At 36.5% G+C, this 22,655-nt stretch overlaps 1 protein-coding gene across 1 annotated transcript in view; it reads right to left on the reverse strand.

Moving 5' to 3' along the window:
• Positions 1-3,010: 3,010 nt before the first annotated feature.
• Positions 3,011-22,655, reverse strand: part of TMEM67 (transmembrane protein 67) — a 35,587-nt gene continuing 15,942 nt past the window's right edge. Inside the window, exons 14-28 of the mRNA XM_070942126.1 lie at positions 22,220-22,325; positions 21,324-21,380; positions 21,130-21,228; positions 19,612-19,710; positions 19,148-19,234; positions 17,989-18,088; positions 17,326-17,465; positions 12,250-12,390; positions 10,463-10,543; positions 9,670-9,786; positions 9,032-9,148; positions 7,149-7,253; positions 5,919-6,021; positions 3,962-4,104; positions 3,011-3,091 (exon numbers count right to left, since the gene is read on the reverse strand). Of these exons, the coding sequence (XP_070798227.1) occupies positions 3,011-3,091; positions 3,962-4,104; positions 5,919-6,021; positions 7,149-7,253; positions 9,032-9,148; positions 9,670-9,786; positions 10,463-10,543; positions 12,250-12,390; positions 17,326-17,465; positions 17,989-18,088; positions 19,148-19,234; positions 19,612-19,710; positions 21,130-21,228; positions 21,324-21,380; positions 22,220-22,325 (1,576 nt within the window). The remainder of the gene's footprint in view (positions 3,092-3,961; positions 4,105-5,918; positions 6,022-7,148; positions 7,254-9,031; positions 9,149-9,669; positions 9,787-10,462; positions 10,544-12,249; positions 12,391-17,325; positions 17,466-17,988; positions 18,089-19,147; positions 19,235-19,611; positions 19,711-21,129; positions 21,229-21,323; positions 21,381-22,219; positions 22,326-22,655) is intronic.

Genomic DNA, 22,655 nt, shown 5'->3' on the forward strand with positions numbered 1-22,655 from the left:
CCTAATGAGAAGGAAGGACTCGCTGGAGAAGAGCCTAATGCTGGGAAAGATTGAGGGCAAAAGAAGAAAGGGACGGCAGAGAGTGAGGTGGTTGGATGGAGTCACTGAAGCAGTCGGCGTGAGTTTAAATAGACTCCAGAAGATGGTAGAGGACAGGAAGGCTTGGAGGAACGTTGTCTATGGTGTCGTGAGGTGTCGGACATGACTTCGCAACTAACAACAACAAAGTCTCTCCTGCCTATGCAGACAGAATTGGAAAAAGGCTGGGAGTTACAGCCCGGCTGGAGAATGAGGGCGCTTCCCACCCCATTGAGAGATTTGGAGTGAAATATTTTTTTGAGTGGGGGGGGGGGATTGGCTAAGGAACTGAATTTTTTTTCTTTAAACTGTAGTTAAATGGTGAAGTTAAAGAGCTAATGGGGAAAAACAGCACCCAGCTGAGCTTGCCTGAATTGTTGTATCTGTAGCAGGCAGCATGAAGGCTGTGTCAAGGCCAGAAGGAGTCCAGCAGGAATGAGACAACATACCTGGGGTGGTCCAGAGGCAGCTTTGAATAACTCCACCAATGGAAAAAAACTGCAATAAAGCCACAACAAAGTCCTCCTGTGGTGAATTGCACTGCTAGCAAAATGTCTCAAGTGTTCCCAAGTTATCAAGATGATGGCTTTTTCTTATTTCTTGCCCCTAGTGTCTGTTTATAATAAATTTGTTGGGTTCTTTGACATCCAACCTTCTTGCAGTCAGCCTGGAAGTTCACACCTCTTGAAGGGACTCTCTTTCTGTCCCCTGGAGTCTTCTGTCCTTACTGCTCTTCTTATCTTTGCTGTCAATAACCTTTTGCTAATTTGCAGTTAGTGACAGCAGCAGCCTCTACTTTCTCTGAGTTACCCCTTTAGGCAGTGATGGGTTTCAAATTTTTTTGCTACCGGTTCTGTGGGCGTGGCTTTGTGGGCGTGGCGTGGCTTTGTGGGCATGGCAGGGAAGGATACTGTAAAATCTCCATTCCCTTCCCACTCCAGGGGAAGGATACTGTAAAATCTCCATTCCCTCACCACTCCAGGGGAAGATTACTGCAAAATCCCCATTTCCTCCCAATCAGCTGGGACTCGGGAGGCAGAGAATAGATGGGGGCAGGGCCAGTCAGAGGTGGTATTTACCGGTTCTCCAAACTACTCAAAATTTCTGCTACCGGTTCTCCAGAAGTGGTCAGAACTTGCTGAAACCCACCTCTGCCTTTAGGGAGTTGTACGATGTAGGAGATAATCAAATGGAAACAGGGCAGATGGGCCTATTCAGATACTCAAATTTAAAACTTCACTTTAAATCAGGTTCCAGCTCCACTTGATGCTCAAATTTATCTCCTGCAAGTAAGTCTAATACTTTACAACCGGTAAGTAGTGGTCCTCTACACAGTTTTACAATTTAGTTTGTTTTCATATGAAGAAATGAGAGCCAGTTTGGGGAGGCATCATGGTACAAACTGGGAGACTCTAAATTCTAGTCCCCCCTTAGGCAAGAAGCTAGTTATTTAATATATTTATACGAGGTAGACCAGACAGGAAACATGAACAGATGAACTAATTTTACTTTATTGTAAGATTATATTAACAGAATCTTGCAAGTTTGAAAGTACACTTCTTCCTCAGTCTTTGTAGCTCAAGAAACTAAGAATGGTTCCTTCTGAGACATTTGCCATACCCATATTCCTGCAGTAGATTAAGCTACTAAACAGGCTTTATCTAACTGCTCCCTTGGCTGTGTGTCTATTCTGTCTCCCAAGGTCATTTCCACATATGATTACACGGGGTGACCTTGGGCCAATCACTTTTTCTTAAAGCTAGGAAGAAGACAATGACATCTTTTCTTGCTAAGAAAACTGCAGGCAGTTTCCAGGAGTCAAAATCTGACTTGAAGACACACATACACAACATGAAGAAATACTGGTTTCTTTCAGAGCTCTTAATGAGTTCTAGAGTACAAAAGGGAAGAAAATTGGCTGAAAATATACTGTTATATATGGGAAGCATTAACATGTGATTTCTTCACTGCAGAAGGCTAGTTGCATGCTGATTTGGTTTGTCAGGACATTGTAGGACTGGTTACTTGTTATTGACTCTCAACTCAGTCCGTAGAGGCTTGTTTGCTTCCATATCTGCTTTGTTTTATTCGATCAGCATATTTTTTTTGCATCTATCAGCATTTCTTACTTTAGTGGAAGGCTAAACCCAGCATGCCTTTATTCAGGAGATCAGCAAAGCTACCAGCTAAAGTAACCAAGTTCCAGAATCTTTTGTTGACATATGAAGCAAAGCAGAAATAACAACATACTTGTTTGATTGTAACCAGGGACACTATAGCTTTTCCCCTTTTCCAAGTTTTTTTCTGTTTAAATATACTAAATGTTCAGTGGTCCTTGAACTCTGAAAAAAACTGCATTAGCCGTTGCACTCAGCTCGTATTTTCCAACATTTTTTGCCAAAACTCTCCAGTTTCTTTATTTTTCCCCAGTATTTAATTAATATCCCATTTAACATAGTAAAATCATAGAAAAGTTTATAGAAATTTACAAAATTACAGAAACATTAAAAACGGTATTTAAATACTTTATGTATACTAAATCAACTAGTTCACAAGTCTGTAAAATTATAAACCCATAAAGCTTACTTAAACCATATGCAAATATGTTCAGACTAGCCACAATTGAGAAATATTTCAGTAACAAATATGAGTTTGTGTAAAATTACAAAATTAATTAATGAATTTTATTTTGTAATATTGACAATAGGATTTTGTAGTATTTTATCAGTGCTCTGGAGCATGGTATTCATTATGAACTACAGTACTACAAGTACCAAAGTATTTAATTCATACAAAAATAGAATTTCCAGTATGCCACATAAGAAAAGTAGGATACATTAATATTTAAATAATACTGCAAACAGATTCTTCTTTTGTGTAACTTTTTTTCAGAGCAACATAGTGTCCAATAAAGTACCCCCCCCCCCCCAATTTATATCAGGAATCGTTCATCCACTAGTGTCTTGGATGCTAAATTCTTCTCCCCAACTGTATTCCGAATGAACCTGAAAATCTAAGAACACAAACCAGATTCAGATGATATGTCACAAATTGAACCAAATATTCTTTGTGTAGCAACAAATGTCCATAGACTGTTCTGCTAACTTACATACTGTTCGGTCTCATAAAGATTGTTGTCTTATTGTGACAAATTGATATTGCAGTGTGTGACAAAAAGGGGGATATCCACTATCTATCTAATGTGTATTCGTATTACTTTGGAGTTCTAAGAAGTACATCAAAAGCAAAGCTTTAGGATCAGTCACTTTATAGGATTTATCAATTTACAGTGACCAGTCTTAAATATGCTATTTCAGGCTTTCAGAGAGTGGCGATGTTATAATTTCTTTGGAAATTTTAGAGGTATTCTAACTGCCAAACAAATGAAACCATGTGACTTTACTGTTTGAACAGTTAGGTTTTATTAACAAATGGGAGTTTACCAGAGGATTATGCACTGAATTCAAAGTACTTCCTGAAAATGCCACACCAGATTAGTTTGCTTAATACTAAGCATAGTTATAAAATATAACTATATTTTATAACTATAACTATTATAAAATATAATGTTTATATAATGTTTCTTTGGAAGGATAAAAGAACTCAAGAAAAAGTTTAAATATAAATCTTTAAAACACTATTTTTATGGGATCACCAAACCAATGTTCAATGTTCCCTTTTGCTCTCTGTTCTAATGCAATTTGCCTTTTCCTTTAACTGTAAAAGATGGATCATTTTAAATTTTTATACATAGTATATAGCAATTTATAGATATTAATAATTTTAATAATGTACATTTCCCACAGGATAACTACAGGATGTAAATAAATGATAGAATGGAACTTTGAAGCATTCTCCATGTTATTTTAATTCTGAGATTTACCTCTTGTTGTAAATATGTAAGAACAGCTGCTAAAACAAAATTCTGAGTAGCCATATCCACAATAGCAAAAAACAGCATATCAAAGATGAGAAGGGTAGTTTCATTGCCATAATAAAGAATATCGCTGAAAGAATGACCTTCATCTGCAAAAATGAAAAATAAATAAAAGATAAAAAATCAAAAAAAATCTGCTGAATAACTTGCCTTTAAAAAAAGTTTAAGTAGTAGAAAAAACATTCTACTACTAGAATGTTTTTTTCAAACTAGGTTCCAGCTCTCATTATCCATAGCCAATTGGCTGTCCTGGAGAATTGATAAAAAATACAGAGAACATGCAGTGCCAAAGGAAACATGAATTATCTGTGCCGATTTGAAAAAAATAGTTATATAGATCTCTTTCGATTAATGCCCTACTCAAGTTATATTTGATCGTAAGCAATCTAATGTGTTTAATGTATCTGCAATTCTACCAGTGCATAATATAGTTTCAAATCCCTTCTTAAAAGCAAAATATGATTGAAAATACAACTAGAAGCATTTGATTTCTGACGTTTTATAGATTAAGTTATTGTATAGAACTTGGATGGGAGACCATCAGAAAATATCAGAATTGCAAGATATATTGGGAGCTTGAAAAGAGAACCTGGAAGAAGACAATGCCAAACCATTTTCAAATTGTTGCCACAAAAATTGCATATTGCTAGGCGTCAAGCCTGACCTGACTATCCTTCTAGTAAAAAAATTAAACTGCATTGAACAATAGGCTATTTGTGACCAAATTGCTAAAATTCCAAGACTCTTCAGAATGAAAAAGTGATCACACTTCTCATCTTCTGCCAGTATGAACAGAAAGGAAAGCTGCTTGGTTTCTCTATAAAGCAAACTCCATTTTCAAAATTAGTGCTGAAGTTAAGCAAAGTGATAGATGAAGGATTCTTAATTTCAGTGGTGGAGATTAAGAGATGAATCACTTAATTTCATCTCTGACTTTTCTTTTGGTAAAGAGTATGTTTTTACCAGCATTTTAAAAAGCATTTATCCAGTGGTGAAATCCAAATTTTTTTATTACCAGTTCTGTGGACATGGCTTGGTGGGCATGGCAGGGGAAGGATACTGCAAAATCTCCATTCCTACCCCACTCCAGGGGAAGGATATTGCAAAATCTCCATTCCCACCCCACTTTGGGGCCAGCCAGTTCTCCAAACTACTCAAAATTTCCGCTACCTGTTCTCCAGAACCTGTCAGAACCTGCTGGATTTCACCCCTGCATTTATCTACATGTTGTTTGTAGAGATGGAGGATTATTACCCCAAAAAGCTGTAACACATTGGCAACTTAAAATCTTTGGGACATAATTAGGCTGTATTATGGCTAATTTATGTCTTAGTTTGAAACTAAAATAGTTTTAGTTGCAGCAATTGAGTTAGGGATGTTTGTCTGATAAATGCATTACAAATCTAAAAACTCAGAAATTGATTAGTTTTGTCTGAACAAATACTACAGGATGGAACTGTTCCTCTCTAATTATTAAGAGTATTTTGTCTTGACATCAGGTTAAGAAAGAAAAAAGGGTGTGAAATGTGTGCCCATCTAAGGAAAATCTATTTAGAATTGTAAATTCTGTAAATTGTAAACAGAAGAAGTAGCAGAGGCAACACTGCTGAAGGTACATCAGTTTTGAGGAGCGATAATGCAAGGACAACTGACAGCAGAGCTTCGCTTATCCTAATATACAAAGATGGCCATTCGCTTACAGCCTGATGTATTTAACCGCTGACAGATTTAATCTTCATAAATATATGTATATAGAAAGTAGCAAGTATAAACTATATGTTATATAGTTAAGTTTGGCATTTTTCTGCAACACTAAATGCTGTGCAAGAAAAAAAAAGATTGCATATTGAAATAAGTTGCTAGGTTTCCATTGCCTTCATAAATTAAATATCTGACGTAATACCATTGTAAAAGATGCTCTTTTCTATTGGTTCCATAAACTCCATTCCAAGAATTCTTTCTAATAGTAATTTGTCCTTTATGATGTAGTCCATTTCCTTATGAACCTATTAAAAAAGGAAAATATAACAATTCAGAAGAAGCAAAAGCAACTCTTTATTATGAAATTCCTTTCAAATGAACAGTAACAGCAAAACTAAATAATGTGTTCATTGTAAGACAATGTTTGCAAACTAAGCAAAACAGAACAAACAGTACAAAATAATTGTATGGCTGATGATGATAATACAGATGAACAACAACAAAAACATAAAAATCAAGCCAAAGTCTATTAAATAAAAAACTAAAAATAATAATAATCCCCCATTGGCTAGCAGAATATTGTCAGAGCTGATAATATGTTCTGGGTATTATAGCTAAAAATATTATTCACAAATTATTCACCCGCCCTGTGGAATGAGCTGCCTCCTGGAATACGATTGATCCCGGACCTCCAGACCTTCCGTAAAGCCCTGAAGACGTTTTTATTTCATCAAGCCGGCCTAGCCTAAATGGTTTTTAATTGGGATTTTAAATTTTATGGATTTGGGGTTTTAAATTGGGTAGCCAGTGATTTAATTCTTTTAATTATCTTAACTTTTGCATTTGTATGTTTTTTAATTTTGGCTGTTCACCGCCCTGAGTCCCTTCTGGGAGAAGGGCGGTATACAAATTAAATAAATAAATAAATAAATAAATAAATAAATAAATAAATAAATAAATAAATAAATAAAAAACATGTTAGAATTTGCAACAATATTAAATGAAAAAAGCTGAGGCATTTTTGGGACAAAAAAAATATATTACAGCTAATTAACAGACTTAGATGAAAGTAACACAAGGTAAAAAAGCTTGTGTAGTACAGTGGTCTACCAGAGCCTTGGTAGTACAGTGGTCTAAAGCACCCTGTTATTAAGAACAGCTGCCTGCAATTACTGCAGGTTCGAATCTCGCCAAGGCTCAAGGTTGACTCAGCCTTCCATCCTTTCTAAGGTAGGTAAATTGAGGACCCAGTTGTCGGGGCAATAAGCTGACTTTGTATAAATATACAAAAGAACGAAGGCTATTGCTTAGCGCATTGTAAGCCGCCCTGAGTCTCCGGAGAAGGGCGGCATATAAATCAAATTTAAAAAAAAAAAAGCTACCTCACAATCACATGAAAATCAATATTTCATATGTTAATCATAATACATACATGATCAATAAATGAGCTTAGAAATTTATTCATAGTGTGGTATGCTTTTGTGCTTTGCTCAAATGTGGTTGCAGAAGAATTCAGAAGCCTAACAGGACCATGTTTCTGAAAGGAAAACGAGAGAATAAAAATTAATCTGAAGCATGTATACTTGGGGGTCCATTTTAGCCTTTGACTAGTCACTTTCTCTGAGCCCAGGAAGAAGGCAATGATTGCAATATTGTTTACTGCTTCGTTGTTTATTTGCTGTTAATCCTGGAGTTAGTCCCTAATTATCTGGATGTTGATTGCTGGTCAGGAGATGTTCTAGTCTTTTTGTTTCCTTTCTAATTTTTTTATTGTCTCTTTTGAATGGCTTGTAAATGTTGTTTACCTTTTATGTGAATGTGATGGCTGATTTGTCTAAGTGCCAAGTTTTCAGAAATGTCAGAATTTTTGGATTTAGTTTAACAAAATAAGAGTTGGAAGGGACCTTGGAGGTCTTCTAGTCCAATCCAATCCTGCTCAGGCAGGAGACCCTAGACCATTTCAGACAGGCAGCTGTGCAGTTTCTTCTTAAAAGCCTCCAGTGATGAGGATACTCACAGTTTCCCCAGTTGAAACTATGATTAAGTTGTCCATGTGTTATGAAATTAAGGAGTTTTCATTGTGTCTCCTGATTGTTAGTTGTGCTCTGCTACTGCTCTGCTACTCTTCTGCCAGTCTGTCCTGTATAGCGGCTGTAAAGTCTTCATACCGTATGTCAGGTCCTGCTAGTTCCTGCTACCAAAGGCTGAAGGTGGTGGACAAATGAACAATATGATTGTGTGTACATGATGGGAAACAGGGAAGAGGTAATGTCAGGTGATGAAGACCAGAGAAGCCTGGAACCGGTTTGTACCAGAAGCACCAAGGCCATGCATCCTGAGAAAAGAATGTGAATTGCCCACAATTTCTCAGTGTTTTCATAACATCTTGGGGAGTCCCGAGATCCCCCTTGGTGAGGGGGTTGCTGGGATGAGGGGAGAAGGGAACCTTTTCTGTATCTTTTTCACACAGGAAAATCTTAGAGATATTCTGACTTTACTGCAACCAACTTCCTATGGTAAAAGAACCTTTTGCTTCAAGCTAATGGAGTTGAGGGTCTTTCTTTACTAAGGGATCAGTTTGGGGCAGTCTGACACTGTATGATGTAGATGACTCCTGTTTTTTAGTTTACTTAAGATGTTTTAGAGGGCTTTAATTGGCTTGTGGTCTATGGTGATGGTGTGGGTTGTATTATAGATAATTAAAAAAGCTAAAAAGAAAACAAAAACCCATCTGAGTGTTCCTTGACAGCAGTCAACATTCAGATAAGTAGGGATGAACACCAGACAATCAAGCAGTAAACATCTAGGAACTACCCAGAAGAAAACAATGCTGCCACCAACACTGACAGGACAAGCTACTTTATATAAGAAGAGCAAACAATCACTCCCTTTTAGCACTGAAGATGTTATCTAGTTGGGTGACAAAACATCTACAACAAACAACCAAGCTCGGAGAGCACCAAGAACTTCACAGTTCAACCCTGGGCTACATTTATTCTCTTCTAAGAGTATACAATATTCTGCACTAATACTACTATTTAAAAGGACCTCATCAACCATTTTAACATACAAATATAAAATGATAAACTCCATTCAAACTGTAGGAATACGAATGTAGAGTGATGGTCCACCTATATAGACACAAATAGGAGAATGAATAATAAATCCTTGGCTATACAAAGATAATACAAAAGTGAGAAAAGTAATTGTATCCAATACCATATTTTTGCAAGAATTGGATCCCATATATTGCTGCAAAAATCATATTTCAAATATCTGATAGCAAACAATCTTAACAACAAAAAAAATATATACCCTTGTCAATGATTCATGAATCTTGTCATATTGCTGCCTCATTTTGCTTGAAATGGAAATCTGAAACGTCTGGCCATCTGTATTTGGTAACAAACCTCTTTGGCTACACAGATTTTCCTGAGGAAATGACACAAAGTAGAATTGATGAAATAACATATACAAAGATTGAAACTTAACGATTTATTATGTAGGTTGGCGCTTCTCTACCTTGGCAACTTTTAAGATGTATGGACTTTGACACCCAGAATTCTACAGACAGCAAAATCTGGAAGTTGAAGTACACACATTTTAAAGTTGTCAAGGTTTAGCAACACTAATGCAAGATGATCAGATATAAGATGCAAAAAAATCTGGATGAACATTGGATCGGAGTAACAAATTTTCTCTTTGCTGCCATCTGGATTTTTCTAGCTAACGTCTGGGCGCCCCATATTATTCCTGTCACAACAGAATGTGAACAATATATGATTCCAGAACTGTGAAGAATCTAAAGTTTTGATATAAAATATAGTTCATAATGGTAAGAACAGCCACCACCAAAAAGTGATGAAATTAAGTTTGTAGCAGGTTCCTTAAACAATTAAAATTGTTAGAATGAAACCATTTTAGATTTCCAGTCTTCTGGTTTCTTCACTTACTGCTTCTCTTTTTAGGTTCATATTCATCTCTTCCATATTTGTATCTGAATGGCCATGCACAGATCGCCCATGAATGTAATACCCAAAACATCTCTCTGACAATAGGAAAACTGAAATCTGCAATATGAGAAAAGGAAAATGGAGCGTTTTAGTACACATTCAGATAACAACAAGAACAATTCTGCTCACCACTGCATTTTGTAAATGTATTATGTCATCACTCCTATGCTACAGAGAATAAGCAACTCTGTATTTGGAAGCCAGGATATGTTTTAAATTTGAAGCACTTTTGAAATTGTATGTGTGATCATGAGACACTTCCTTGCATGAGGCTATATTAGTAGGAACAACTTTTTTATTGGACTGGAATGCAGCACAAATTAGCAACAACTAGACTGAGTGGGATGAGCTTCGTTAAATATTCAAATAGCATTATACTGAGCATTAAAATAAAAAAAGTGAAAATCAGTCCTTTGTTCCCTTTGGCTCACATCTGAATTCAGACACTTGAAAAATGGAATTCTGAATTTATCTCATAATATCATCAGAAGCTTTCCCATGGATAGGACTTTTTTTCAGGTCTACATCAGTAAAATTATAAAGAAATAAAAGCCATATGGGTTTTATTAAAAAAAATCAGGAAGTTGTTTGAAAAAGTAGTTTGGGATACAAATTATTAGTATACTAACTAAATATTTTGACAAAGCATGTCATTTCAAATATAATTTTGAAATGTCTGAATAGGAACAGCCTTTTTGAAGAAAGGCACTATTTGGAAGTATAAAATACTTACATTGCTCATGCAGCATAAATCAACAAACTGTCTGATCTTATCTTCAATAAATCTTTCATAAATGACAGAAAAATATACCACCTGTGAAAAATCAGATTTACCAATAAGTTAAAAAAGAAAGTGTTTGTTTTTCTATTTTAGCCAATAAGATACACTTATTAAGATGTCAGACCAGGCTGGGGCAACCAAGGTTCAAATTGAAAGCTCACTGGTGACTGGCCGAGTTAAAGGTAAAGGTTTCCCCGCACATGCGTGTTAGTTGTTTCCGGCTCTAGGGACGGTGCTCATCTCCATTTCTAAGCCGAAGAGCAGTGCTCTGTGGTCTCCGTGGTCATGTGGCCGGCATGATTAAACGCTGGAGGCGCACAGAATGCTGTTACCTTCCCACCAAAGGTGGTCCCTATTTTTCTACTTGCATTTTTTTACGTGCTTTTGAACTGCTAGGTTGGCAGAAGCTGGGACAAGTAACAGGAGCTCATTCCATTACGCGGCACTAGGGATTCGAACCACTGAACTGCCGACCTGATCGACAAGCTCAGTGTCTTAGCCGCTGAGCCACCGTGTCCCTTGGCCCAGCTACTTCCTTTCAATTCTATCCGCCCTACAAGGTTGTTATTTTGGAGGAAAAAAAATGGAAATTAGAGTACTATATATACACTTGTTTCACCTCCAGAAGGAAAGGCAAAAAATAAATCTAACAACAATTAAATAGGCATTGCCATGTGACTGGTTTGCAGAATCGAAATTTTCAACTCTGCCAATTCCATAATAACCAACCAAGCAACTAAGCAAAAAAATACATTCCAGAATGAAGGAGGAACTAGCATGGAATTTTCTGATTCCCTGGAATGCCCAGGTAGATGCAGACTGTCTTCCCTCCAGCCCAGTTTTGGTTAATGAGCTACAAGCAAGACAGCCAATAGGAACATTTACAAATGTGGTCTTTCTCTCTCTGAGTCTTCTAGATAGGTAGGCCCTTTGACATTCAGTGATGTTCCTTTCTGTAGACTAAATATTATAGAATGAGTGTCATAGACCTCAGCTTAAAACTTATTAGTATTTTTCCATGTTATTTCCATTTTTTTTTTGCTTTAATTTATATGCCGCCCTTCTCCGGAGACTCAGGGCGGCTTACAATGCGTTAAACAATAGCCTTCATACTTTTGTATATTTATACAAAGTCAGCTTATTGCCCTCACAATCTGGGTTCTCATTTCACCTACCTTTGAAAGGATGGAAGGCTGAGTCAACCTTGAGCCTGGTGAGATTTGAACTTGCAGTAATTGCAAGCAGCAGTTGTTAATAACAGTGCTTTAGTCCACTGTACTACAGGCTCTTTTACGGAATTAATTTCAATACCAGTAAATGTTTTATTTCCAATAAAATCAAGTAAGTTACATATAATACTCATTAATGACTTTTCCAAGAGGAAGCTCTTAATTCATGCATACTTGGGGATGATCACAATATATTAAGAAAATCAGATTCTAGTAGAGGTGCAAATCCTCCTTAATTGTGGAAAGAGAGAAAGTCATTTTGTCACTATGAGAGAAGTCAGCATAATTATAACAATTTGCTACATTATCGTTTGAGATATATTTTTTATTTTTTTCCTGAACATAATAAATGTCCATAAAGCCACTCCTGGAGAAAAACTTGAGAAACTGGGTTTTATCAATTTATTGTAGATATCTACAGTATGCTGATGATGACTCCAACATGATAAAATCATTTAATGAATGTGAATCATCTGGTAGTCACAGTAAAATGATTTTATAAAGTTTTACCTGAATTACAGCAATCAATAGCCAAAGTACAGTGGATATACCATATCTCAAAATGCGGCTCCAGGGTGCTTTGTAACTTTCAGGATTTCTAGTTAGACCAGAAGATGAATCCATTAAGGCTAAGTTTGAAAATCCTACAACCTGTAAAGGTAACAAACAAATTACAGTCATACCTCAGTATTCAACTGCTTCAAAACTCATCAGATTTGGTACTCCACATATTTTGAAGCAAAAATCTTGTCCAGGTACTCGATCTTTCGCCTGGTGCTCGACGTGCAAGGTAGAACTTGCTGGTATCGGCCGCCTCATGACTCACTATCCCTTCCAGTCAAAATAAAAGGTCATGTGGAAAATCACATGATTTGCTTGGAACCTGTTTTAAATATTTGTCACGCCCCTTGGAATGAAGCCCAGACGAGTACCGTGGTATCAATGTATCGATAAATTTTGAAAATGTTGATCTACATTAGTAAAGATTTTCTAACAAATGAAAGCAAATATACATCTCAGGATAATGTTGCAGGATCAAATCTGGGTCAGTCACAGGGACCAGAGGCTTTGTCTTCCGAGTTTTCAGACTTGTGCCGGAGCCCATCTTCAGGGAACTTCTCTCTAGCAGAGTGTGTGCTGTTCTGGGTGTGGTATTTATATGGTGCCTGTTGTAGCAATAGCAATAGCATTTAGACTTATATACCGCTTCATAGTGCTTTTACAGCCCACTCTAAGTGATTTACAGCATATTGTAGCATATTGCCCCCAACAATCTGCATCCTCATTTTACCGACCTCGGAAGGATGGAAGGCTGAGTCAACCTTGCGCCGTTAATACTTGAACTGCCGAACTGCAGCTAGCAGTCACCTGAAGTAGCCTGCAGTACTGCACTCTAACCAGGCGCCACCTCAGCTCTTATGTAGTTTTTAGATGTTGATTGGGGTGTGTTGATGGCTGGGCTTTTAAGTCATTGCCTACTGTTTGCTTGTGCTCCAAGCGATCTTTACAATGCATAATTTGTCCTTGTATGGTAGCCTCTGGGCAGTGTGCGATGCCCACTTGCAGATCTTGGAAAATGCATTCTATAGCTTCTGAAATGTTTTAGATGTATGGCAGGGTGTGCCATGTGATTGGTCTTGTACCTTGTTTCTTTCTTTCTCTCCCCACCGTGCTGTGCAGACATTTTGTCAGATACTGTCAACACGGTGTACCCACAATCATTCATCACAAGATGAACAAGTGGGCACCGCACATTGCCCAGAGGCTACCATAGGAGGACAAATTATGCATTGTAAAGATTTCTTGGAGTGGGAGATATTTCCAATGTAATCTACCGAATCCCCTGCATGGATTGTCTCTGTGACTATGTAGGACAGACAACGAGGAAGCTAACCACCAGATTACAAGAAGCGAGTGGTCAGAGAGGAGACCCAAACTCATTGGTAGCCTCACACTGCAATAAATAAGGACACACATTCAAGTTAGCAGCCACTAAGATTGTTGGACGACCAGGCACAAAAACAGCCAGGGAAGTGATTGAAGCATGGGAAACAGGCCCTTCGTCAGTCAACAGGAACGCTGATTTACTACTACCATATCATGTACTTAGAAGGCAAGAGTTAGGCAGCACAAGCAAATGACAGCCAATGAGTTAGGCAGCACAAGCAAATGACAGCCAATGATTTAAAAGCCCAGCCATCAACACACCCCAATCAGCATCTAAAAAACCATGTACAACAGGCACCATACAAATACCACACGTAGAGCAGCACACACTCTGCTAGAGAGAAGTTCCCTAAAGATGGATTCCAGCACGAGTCCGAAAACTCAAAAGATAAAACCTCTGGTCCCAGCAACCAATTCAGATTGAATCCTGTAAGATTTTCTAAGTTGCCTAGATGACCACTTTCAATTTTTGAATATACTTCAGCAAGCATGAAACAGCAAGTAATATCTTGTCAATATTTTCTTTTAAATAATACTAGCTGTTGAGATCTTATTTTTCCAGATGTTACTAAATTACTGTTCCCAGTCAGAATGGCCTACAGGAAGAGTTACTGGGGTTAATTCATCACAGCTCTGGCTTTAGGGTACAGGAAGACTTGCAATAATAATGTATTGGTAACTGGTACTTGATTATAGTAGTAAAGTCAGAAGGTAATACTTATCAGTTGAAAAACTTATTATTTAGCTTTGTAAACATTTGTTACAATTCCTGTCCAAAGACAGCTAATATTTATTTTTAATTTTTTTGCTATGTTGATACCTAGCAAAAATTAAAACCAACTTCAAATAATATTAGACTTGGAATTTTATAATTCACATGAATAACCCTGCATTCTTCAGTTGTTTGTTTCACTTTCTGCTTTATATATTTGAGTTGGCAGCCAAAATTTAAACCTGCAGAAGGAAATGGCAGCTTGAATATAAATCGAAGTTCTAGTCCTAGAGTGTATTATGAAGTAATTTTTCTCTTACCTTAGTTACATGCGTAAAACAAATTTGTTCTTATCTATGTCTCATATAAAAAGTATGCATCAGCTAACTTTTATTCTGCTAGAAAATCTATTTTCTTTTCACTGTATCTTGAACAGACTCAAGACCAGGAATACACAAATAATATGAGGCAGGGGTGTCAAACTCGATTTCATTGAGGGCCGCATCAGGGTTGTGTTTGATCTTGGGGGGCCAGGGTGGGCATGGCCAGCTCAACATCACTCATGTCAGCGCCTGTGGTGTCCTGAGCGCTCTGCCAGAGAAAACGGGCTCCCAAGCTCCATTTTTGGCTGCAATGGCCTCCTGCAACCCTCTGCCAGTGAAAACGGAGTTCAGTTTTCACTGGCAGAGGGTTGCAGGAGGCCGTCGCAGCCAAAAGCGGAGCTGTGGGCCAATCCTTCACTGTTTCCGGGGCGGCTCCGTGGGCCAGATCTAAGCACCCCACAGGCCGGATCCAGCCCACAGCCCTTGAATTTGACACCCCTGATATAAGGGCTTTGAATGAAAATAATATAAACTTAAAAGTATGTCATTTAATAATAAATTTAATAAATAAATAAATAAATAAATAAATAAATAAATAAATAAATAAATAAATAAATAAATAAATAAATAAATAAATAAATTCTCCCAGACACTGGATTACCTGATTTGACCTCCCTTGCCTGATTTATTCAATATCTGATTCTGGCCAAACTATGAATAAAATTACGCTAAAAAGTCCCCAGGAGGCCGCTCCAGTCTTTTAAATATTCTGAGCCTCGGAACAGCTATTGATTTTAGTAAGATAATGGAAGTAACAGAATGGAATTTGCATGTCTGACAAATAAGCACATTGATTCTTTTGCTATATTGTCAAAAAAAGTGTATTTATGTCCAGAGAAAAAGCCATTAACCTGTCTTAGGAAATGAAGTTGTAATAAATCAATCAATCATATTTTAATCCAAACAGCATCTGCTCCTATTCGATGGGAGATCGTTCTTGGCTGTAGCCTGACTTCATTTATTATATTTTATAGCATTGTGGCCATTCAGTACGTGGTTATAAAACTATAGAAGAAATTGATACAGCTTTGGTTTGCTGAATATTACTCCATAATAAAGAGAATTGTCAGGAAGCTATCATCCATGTTGGTTAGAATGAGACAGCAATTGAAAACAAAAGTTCAAACTTAGCAAAAGCATCAATGAAGCTTTTCCATTATTAAGACTCAGCCAAGATGCACCCAAAGTATGTATGTCAGCTCCTGAAATCTACTCCTGATGAATTCTTCCAATGGTTCCTGAATTATGATTAAGACTTGTAAAACTGCAAATGTGGCCTGGATGGGTATATATAAATAGACACTATTAATAATTTTTGATGTTGAATGTAAAAGAAAAAAAACTAAATCTTAAGTGACTGAATAATTGGCAATTCCAGTGCTCACATTTCTCACGTTGGGCTGCTCTTGATCATTCAACATTGCCCTTTGTTTACAATAATCACTGACAATATGGAGTTAATCTATGGCAATCAAACTAAAAAAAACCCTGCTTATCAACGATCATTACACTAACAAATAGGAAAGAAAATGAAAAAAAGATTCTTTTCTTTTGTATGATACCTTAGGAGTCCTGGTGGCACAGTGGTTGAATGCAGTATTGCAGACAAACTGTCCACAGCCTGGAGTTTGATCCTGACAGGGCTGAAGGTTGGAACTCAGCCTTCCATCCTTCCAAAGCTGGTAAAATGAGGACCCAGATTCTTGGAGGCAATCCTCTGACATTGTAAACCAGCCAGAGTGCTATAAAGTACTATGAAGCAGTATAGAAGTCTAAAGTGCTATTGCTGTTTCTCAAATTATGAAGTGAGGTGGTGATTTTGATGTCTTTAAATTTTCCAAAAAGGTATAAAAATGGTCCTCAAACATCAAGCAAGGAAGAACATAAACATAGGAATTCCTACTCTGGTAAGAAACTCTTCTGTACTTCTCTTTGTCTGCTTCTCTTTATTCCAAAGAAACTAAACCATCTTCCAGTGCACCAAACGGACAGAAGCAGCCAATTTGCACAAGAAGGGAACTTTTTCTCCATCTGTTTCTCTTCTTACTGAACCAGAAAACCTTTTTCTTCTTACAAATAAAGTTTTCTTTATCCTATTTTCCTGAGTTGTTATGTCTGCAAATCTCTTTGATTTCTTTGCTGTAACAAGACACCTTTGTTTTCATTTTTGCTGCATGCCCTTCCAGACTATGTACCATTAGTATGAACTTCTCAAAATCACATTTTCTGCTTTTTTTGACTTCACCCTTGTCTTTCTCTCATAACTTGAGAATTACATTCCCGATAAACTGTTAGTGACTATTTGATTGTTTTATATGCAACTGGCTTCATATATACTTAATGTTACTGCTTTAATGATTATGAATGCAGTAATTTCATTGTCGGATGTCCAGATTGCATAAGTCAATTTAAGGCTGTTCAAATCTGGTATTTTAGGAGGCCCAGTTTGTGGCAACTACTGTATTATAAATGTGATTTTTTCATTACTCAATTTTCATGACCCAATTATGTCTTGGAACATTGAAAAAAAAAATTAAATGTCACCTCTAAAACGAAGAGAACAGCAAGCACTTGGAAGAGAGGATTTATTTTCCTAATGGTCTGAATTTCATTCCACTCATTTGCTATGAAGTATGTTCTCCATATACTGACTGGTGCAGAAACACTTCTTACGCCATTTTCTCCTATGAAGAAGAAACCTATGTTAAAGAATTTATTTTGGCCTCAATGACACAAACACCACTAGTTTGATTACATTAAATTATGTAATTATATAAAATTAATATAAAGCATATCATAGATGTTTAATGAAATTAAATAACTTCATGCATTTTATGTAACCCAGTAGATCAGTGTTTCTCAACCACTGAAACCGGAATCTGGGAGTTGAAGTCCACTCATCTTCAAGCTTCCAAGGTTGAGAAACACTGCAGTAGATAAATGTTAAATATTTGGGTATACACTCATTACTTATCCAAAAACTGTATAATGGATTTTACATGTTAACCATATGAACAGTCCCACAACATGAAAAGAATGTGTAGTTACTTAATATATGCTGTGAGAACGAAAATATACCGTAGAAGTTGTTATATATGTCTGTACAAAGTAAAGCTCTTCTATATATAAGCATAGAATGCTTAGGATGAGATTTGCGCCATTTCTGAAATCAGCAAGTTAATCAACCAAAATAAAAACATTTTATACCTTCTACTGCCTTAAGAACTTTTCCTTTTGGACGCTCCCAATCGATGAAAAAGATATCTGTTGTAAGTTGGGAAACAAGCAGATGCAAAAAGTGCAGCGCCTAAAAATCGTTAGATGACATAAAAAAAACCCCCTTAAAATTATTGTCTTGGGAAAAAATTCTAGAAAAATAATCATAATTTAGAATTATATAAAGAAAGGCATTTACACTGCCACCTATCAAATAATAATAAGAAAAGTCATGTCTAATACCTCTGCCTCCTATTGCCATCAACAGGAATTACATGTTTTATATGATAAATGACTTGAAAATTCCCTGTGCAATCCCAATTAGATCGCAGAATTACAAAATGCATGAAGTAGAAGGGAGTTTGTAGGTCATCTTTTCCAAGCCTTCTAATAAATCATCCCTGATTGGCTAGTGATGCAGCTCCATTTGAAAGCTTCCAATAAACAGAAGTCCAGTACCGTTTTGGACAGACTGTTTCATTTAGCAGTTTTTTCCAGTAGGAAATTCCCAGTAATAACACAATTCCTGGTGTATTTATTCAGGTATAAGTTTCACTGAATTTAAATTCTGAAATTCTAAAGAACACAATTTTTAAATTCTTGTAAAAAGCTATCTGTTTTTTTTCCTTACCTATAAGTGCTGAATTATATATAGAATATTTATGCTTAATTGATGTATGCATGTGTACTATACTTTGAAACACTTATAGACCGATTAAAAAATGCAAGCGTTTTCAAATAGAAAAAGCATATGTTTTTGTTTTTAAGGATATGGGGAGAAAGGCATGTTCTATGATAGAATTCAGGCTTATTCTAAAGTTTTCTTCATGCACGTATCACATCTGACTTAGGGCAGGCCCAAAAGCAATTTCATGCCCCCACTGAAAATTAGGAAGTAAGCATGAGTGACTTTTCAACTAGACTTCAAAAATACATTTAGCAAGAATTGTTGCATCAGCTATCAGGTTCTTACTTTGAATTTTAACCTAGTGAACACTAATAAGAAAACAGTATTCCAAAAAAGAAGCTACTATTAAAACTCCCCCCCACCCCCCACTTCAGACAATAAAGAATGCAAACTGTTTCCAAACTGATACTGATAAATTGTAGCACTTTATATTTTTGGAAATCAAAAGAGCATATAATTTACCTTCAGAACAAAAGCACATCCAACGTAAGAAATGAACTTATCTTCTTGACTTGGCTGAGGTAGTAAAACAGAGACAAACTGCTGTGCCTGAAGAGCAACAAACTCTGTTATACCAAACAGGATATAACACAATTATGCTTGTTTAATCATACTAGCTTGTATGTTACTTATAGCATAGCAAAATACTGCAAATAGCAATACTTACAGACTTGCAAAAGGTAATGAATTTGAAAGCAAAGTAGGATAGGTACCAACTAGATCTATTATTTTTTTCAAGTGCACTTAGAGGGGAGAAACTAATAAAAAAGCATCAGAGCAAACAAAAAGATCACTTGGCATGCAGAACTTGCCTGAATTGTCTGATCAGAAAAGGCAAACGAGAAAGTAGAACATATAAATATTCAGATGTCTTATAATTATACAGAATTGTTTATTCTTTTATAAAAAAGGGGGGGAAAACTTACTTTAAAAAATATAAGCCAATAAATCCCTGTTCCCACTGTGATGATGAAGAAAACATTTGCAAGGTCTCCGGCATAGAAAAGCAGAAACTTCATAACTGTCTAAAAATACAAAATTATGTTTTTGTAAGATGCAATGGAGTGACATTTTCCCCACAAAGGAAATGATCAGAAAAGCCACTTCTAAACAGCTGCATTACATATCAAGAGACTCTTGACATGCAGAGGCTTCACATGCAGGAAAAGTTCAGATTTTGCTGAAATGGATAAATTAATCTCTTTGATTAGAGAAGAGACATTATCTACTTTTATTGTTGACTGGAAGCCTCTTATAAACTATTTGTATAATAATGAAAACTCCTTTTCTGTCACTGATTGCATTCCCTATCATCAACTAAAATGAACTGAAGAACCTTCTTGGATGAGAAGTGAAACGTCTTCAAAAAGAAAAAAACAAGACAGTCCAGTTGCCTCTTGAAAAAGCACCTTTGGGACTTTTGGATGACTGAGACTCTCCATAGACAATAATGAAAAAAATGCACTTGTGATTTATGGTTTTGATGATTAGATAGGATAGATCATAGAAAGGAAAGTATTATGAGGTAACTTTAGAGAGAGGTCAAATATATTTGTACTTAATTTGCATAGCAAATTTGTATTAATTGCTATGCTATGAGAAGTATCAAAAGCCACTTCTTTATATTTTTTTCCCTTTCTTTTCTATTTGTCTTTAACTCCCCCCACACTTTTCTTTCACATTTTGCTTTCTCCTTTCTCTTTTTAGTGTCTATTATTTTGTGTTAGCTTTTAGGTTCTTATTTAAAAGTTTTAATAAAAATTATACATGTAGGGGCTTCACAGCTGATTTTTGAAAGAATCTATAGGAGAGATAACAATTCAGCACCCAAATGTGGAAGTGATTTAGGAAATATTTTTCCATTATTTCTTACTATTCAAATAAGCCAAGGCATGGATATAATACTGTGCTGCTCTTACTGTATTACATACAACCATGTCATTAACAGTGGGTTGAAAGAATGCAAGAGTAAGGCTACACTACCGCAACGAATAAATATACAGTATTCTTTGCTAAAATGAGATTTAGAATCCCAGGTTATTTTGAAATAACCCTTGTTATGCAGGACATAGAGGGCTCCTTCCATTCAGAGATGAGTAATTTAAAGAACCCTTCTGCTGTTTTTCATGAAATTTACCATTGCACATACATGCTAGGATTGCAGTTTTATATACAAACTATAATTGACGCTGGAGTTTCCAGTTGGATGCTGTTAATGCAGTGCTTACATTCCCTAAAGTTTTAATCCTGGAATAAATGTGCATCCTAAAATACAATTAAACTGAATAGGATTTATTTTTTTACTAAACGCGATCATAACATCAGTGGGATAACAGTACCAAAGTGTTATGTTTAACCAGGTCAGCTTTATGTTGCAGGAAAGTGTCCTAACATATATACAACTAAATAATACTATATAAACTAAGACATCCAACTGTTCATACCTGTAAATCAATCATGGGGCTTCCTGTACGCCTTTTCCAGCCAGCAGTCTTGAGAAGGGACCATAGAACTGCCAGGCCGCCCAGAACGCCTAGTGCTATCTGCAGGAACAAGTAAACAAATCATATGGCTTTGCCTATGGAAATGAGCATCAAGTTTCAAAGAGATTAAAATTTGGCGGGAAGAGAATGCTTACATCAGTGTGAATGAGCGCCTCCGACTGGTTCATTTCATAGTCAACTGAGAAGGAAACCTAAACAGTGAAATTGTTAAGAATGTTAAAAGAATAATTTCACAAATTAAATCACCTGTACTTGAGCACCACCATCCACATAACATTATGTTATGGGTCATAAAATATTATTACTTTAAATAAAATAAGTTAGTCTTCAGATTTTGGCACAAAACATCATAACACCATAGACAAAGTTGATGGTGTCAGAAAACTAGTGGCTACAATATGGAAATTTGAACCAGTCATTGGTAAGAAATATTCAAAACAGCTTTATAACAGCTTGGCTTTATATGCAAAACTAGTACTGAGAGATTGTTTAAAAAAATAATACATAATAGAACGAAAGAAATGCTAATTTAGTGACTCTTGTCTACAGAAATATATATATATATATATATATATATATGGGAATAGAAAACTGAGGCACAAAATATGATCATCACAGACTATTGGGCATGATTTTCTTATATGTTACTCATTTGTGAGATGGATGCTAGATATTAAGCATAAATATAGGAGAAATAAGAGACTAAGAAATTGATCAATGTTTAAATAAACCAGAATGGATATTTTGTGAGGATGCACCAGTCTGTAATTATTGATATTAATGGCCATTCAGTAAACTGGATTAAATAGGCAAGAGAACTTAGTATAGAGAACTAAGCGCTGACTTAAAAATATGTAAAATGCTCTTTTCGGTTAATTGTTAATTGTTAAACCTTTATAATGATCAGGGCTTTCCAGTTTATTAAGTTAGTGGAATTATTGATTATTCAGTAGGATCTATCTTGGTTTTGCCTGGCTAAGCTAAGCTACTGTTAAATTTAGCTGAGAGGCAGGGAAGAGCATTACCTTACCATTATATTCTCAGCATCAGGATTCTCGATGAGAATATCACTGTAGGCAATTGTTATCAGAGGTGGATAGATGGCTCCCCTTTGAGTGTTCCGCACAAGACGAATGCTGCAAAAAGGAATGCAATGGAGCATTAGCTAGAAATCGCAATTGGCACCATTGGAAGTAAGGTAACAATTCAGTGGTGGGTTGCTCCCGGTTCGCGAGAGCCGGTAGCGGTGACGATATGATGTCACCGAACTGGTTCTCTGTCTTCGGGAACTGGGCCCTCCCACCCGCCCCGGCGTTGTACCGACCTTATATTTCTTCTTTTTTCCGCCCAGCTGAGAGGTGCGGCAGAGCAGATTGCTGCACCTCAGCTGGGCAGATTTGCGATGTGCTTGTGCAAAGCGCAAGTTTGGTGCGCAGGTGAGCATGCGCACAGCGATCGCACGCAAA

This window comes from Pituophis catenifer, unplaced genomic scaffold (assembly GCF_029215685.1).
Source record: "Pituophis catenifer annectens isolate HBS135680 unplaced genomic scaffold, rPitCat1.0.hap2 SCAF_3, whole genome shotgun sequence".
Lineage (NCBI taxonomy): Eukaryota > Metazoa > Chordata > Lepidosauria > Squamata > Colubridae > Pituophis > Pituophis catenifer.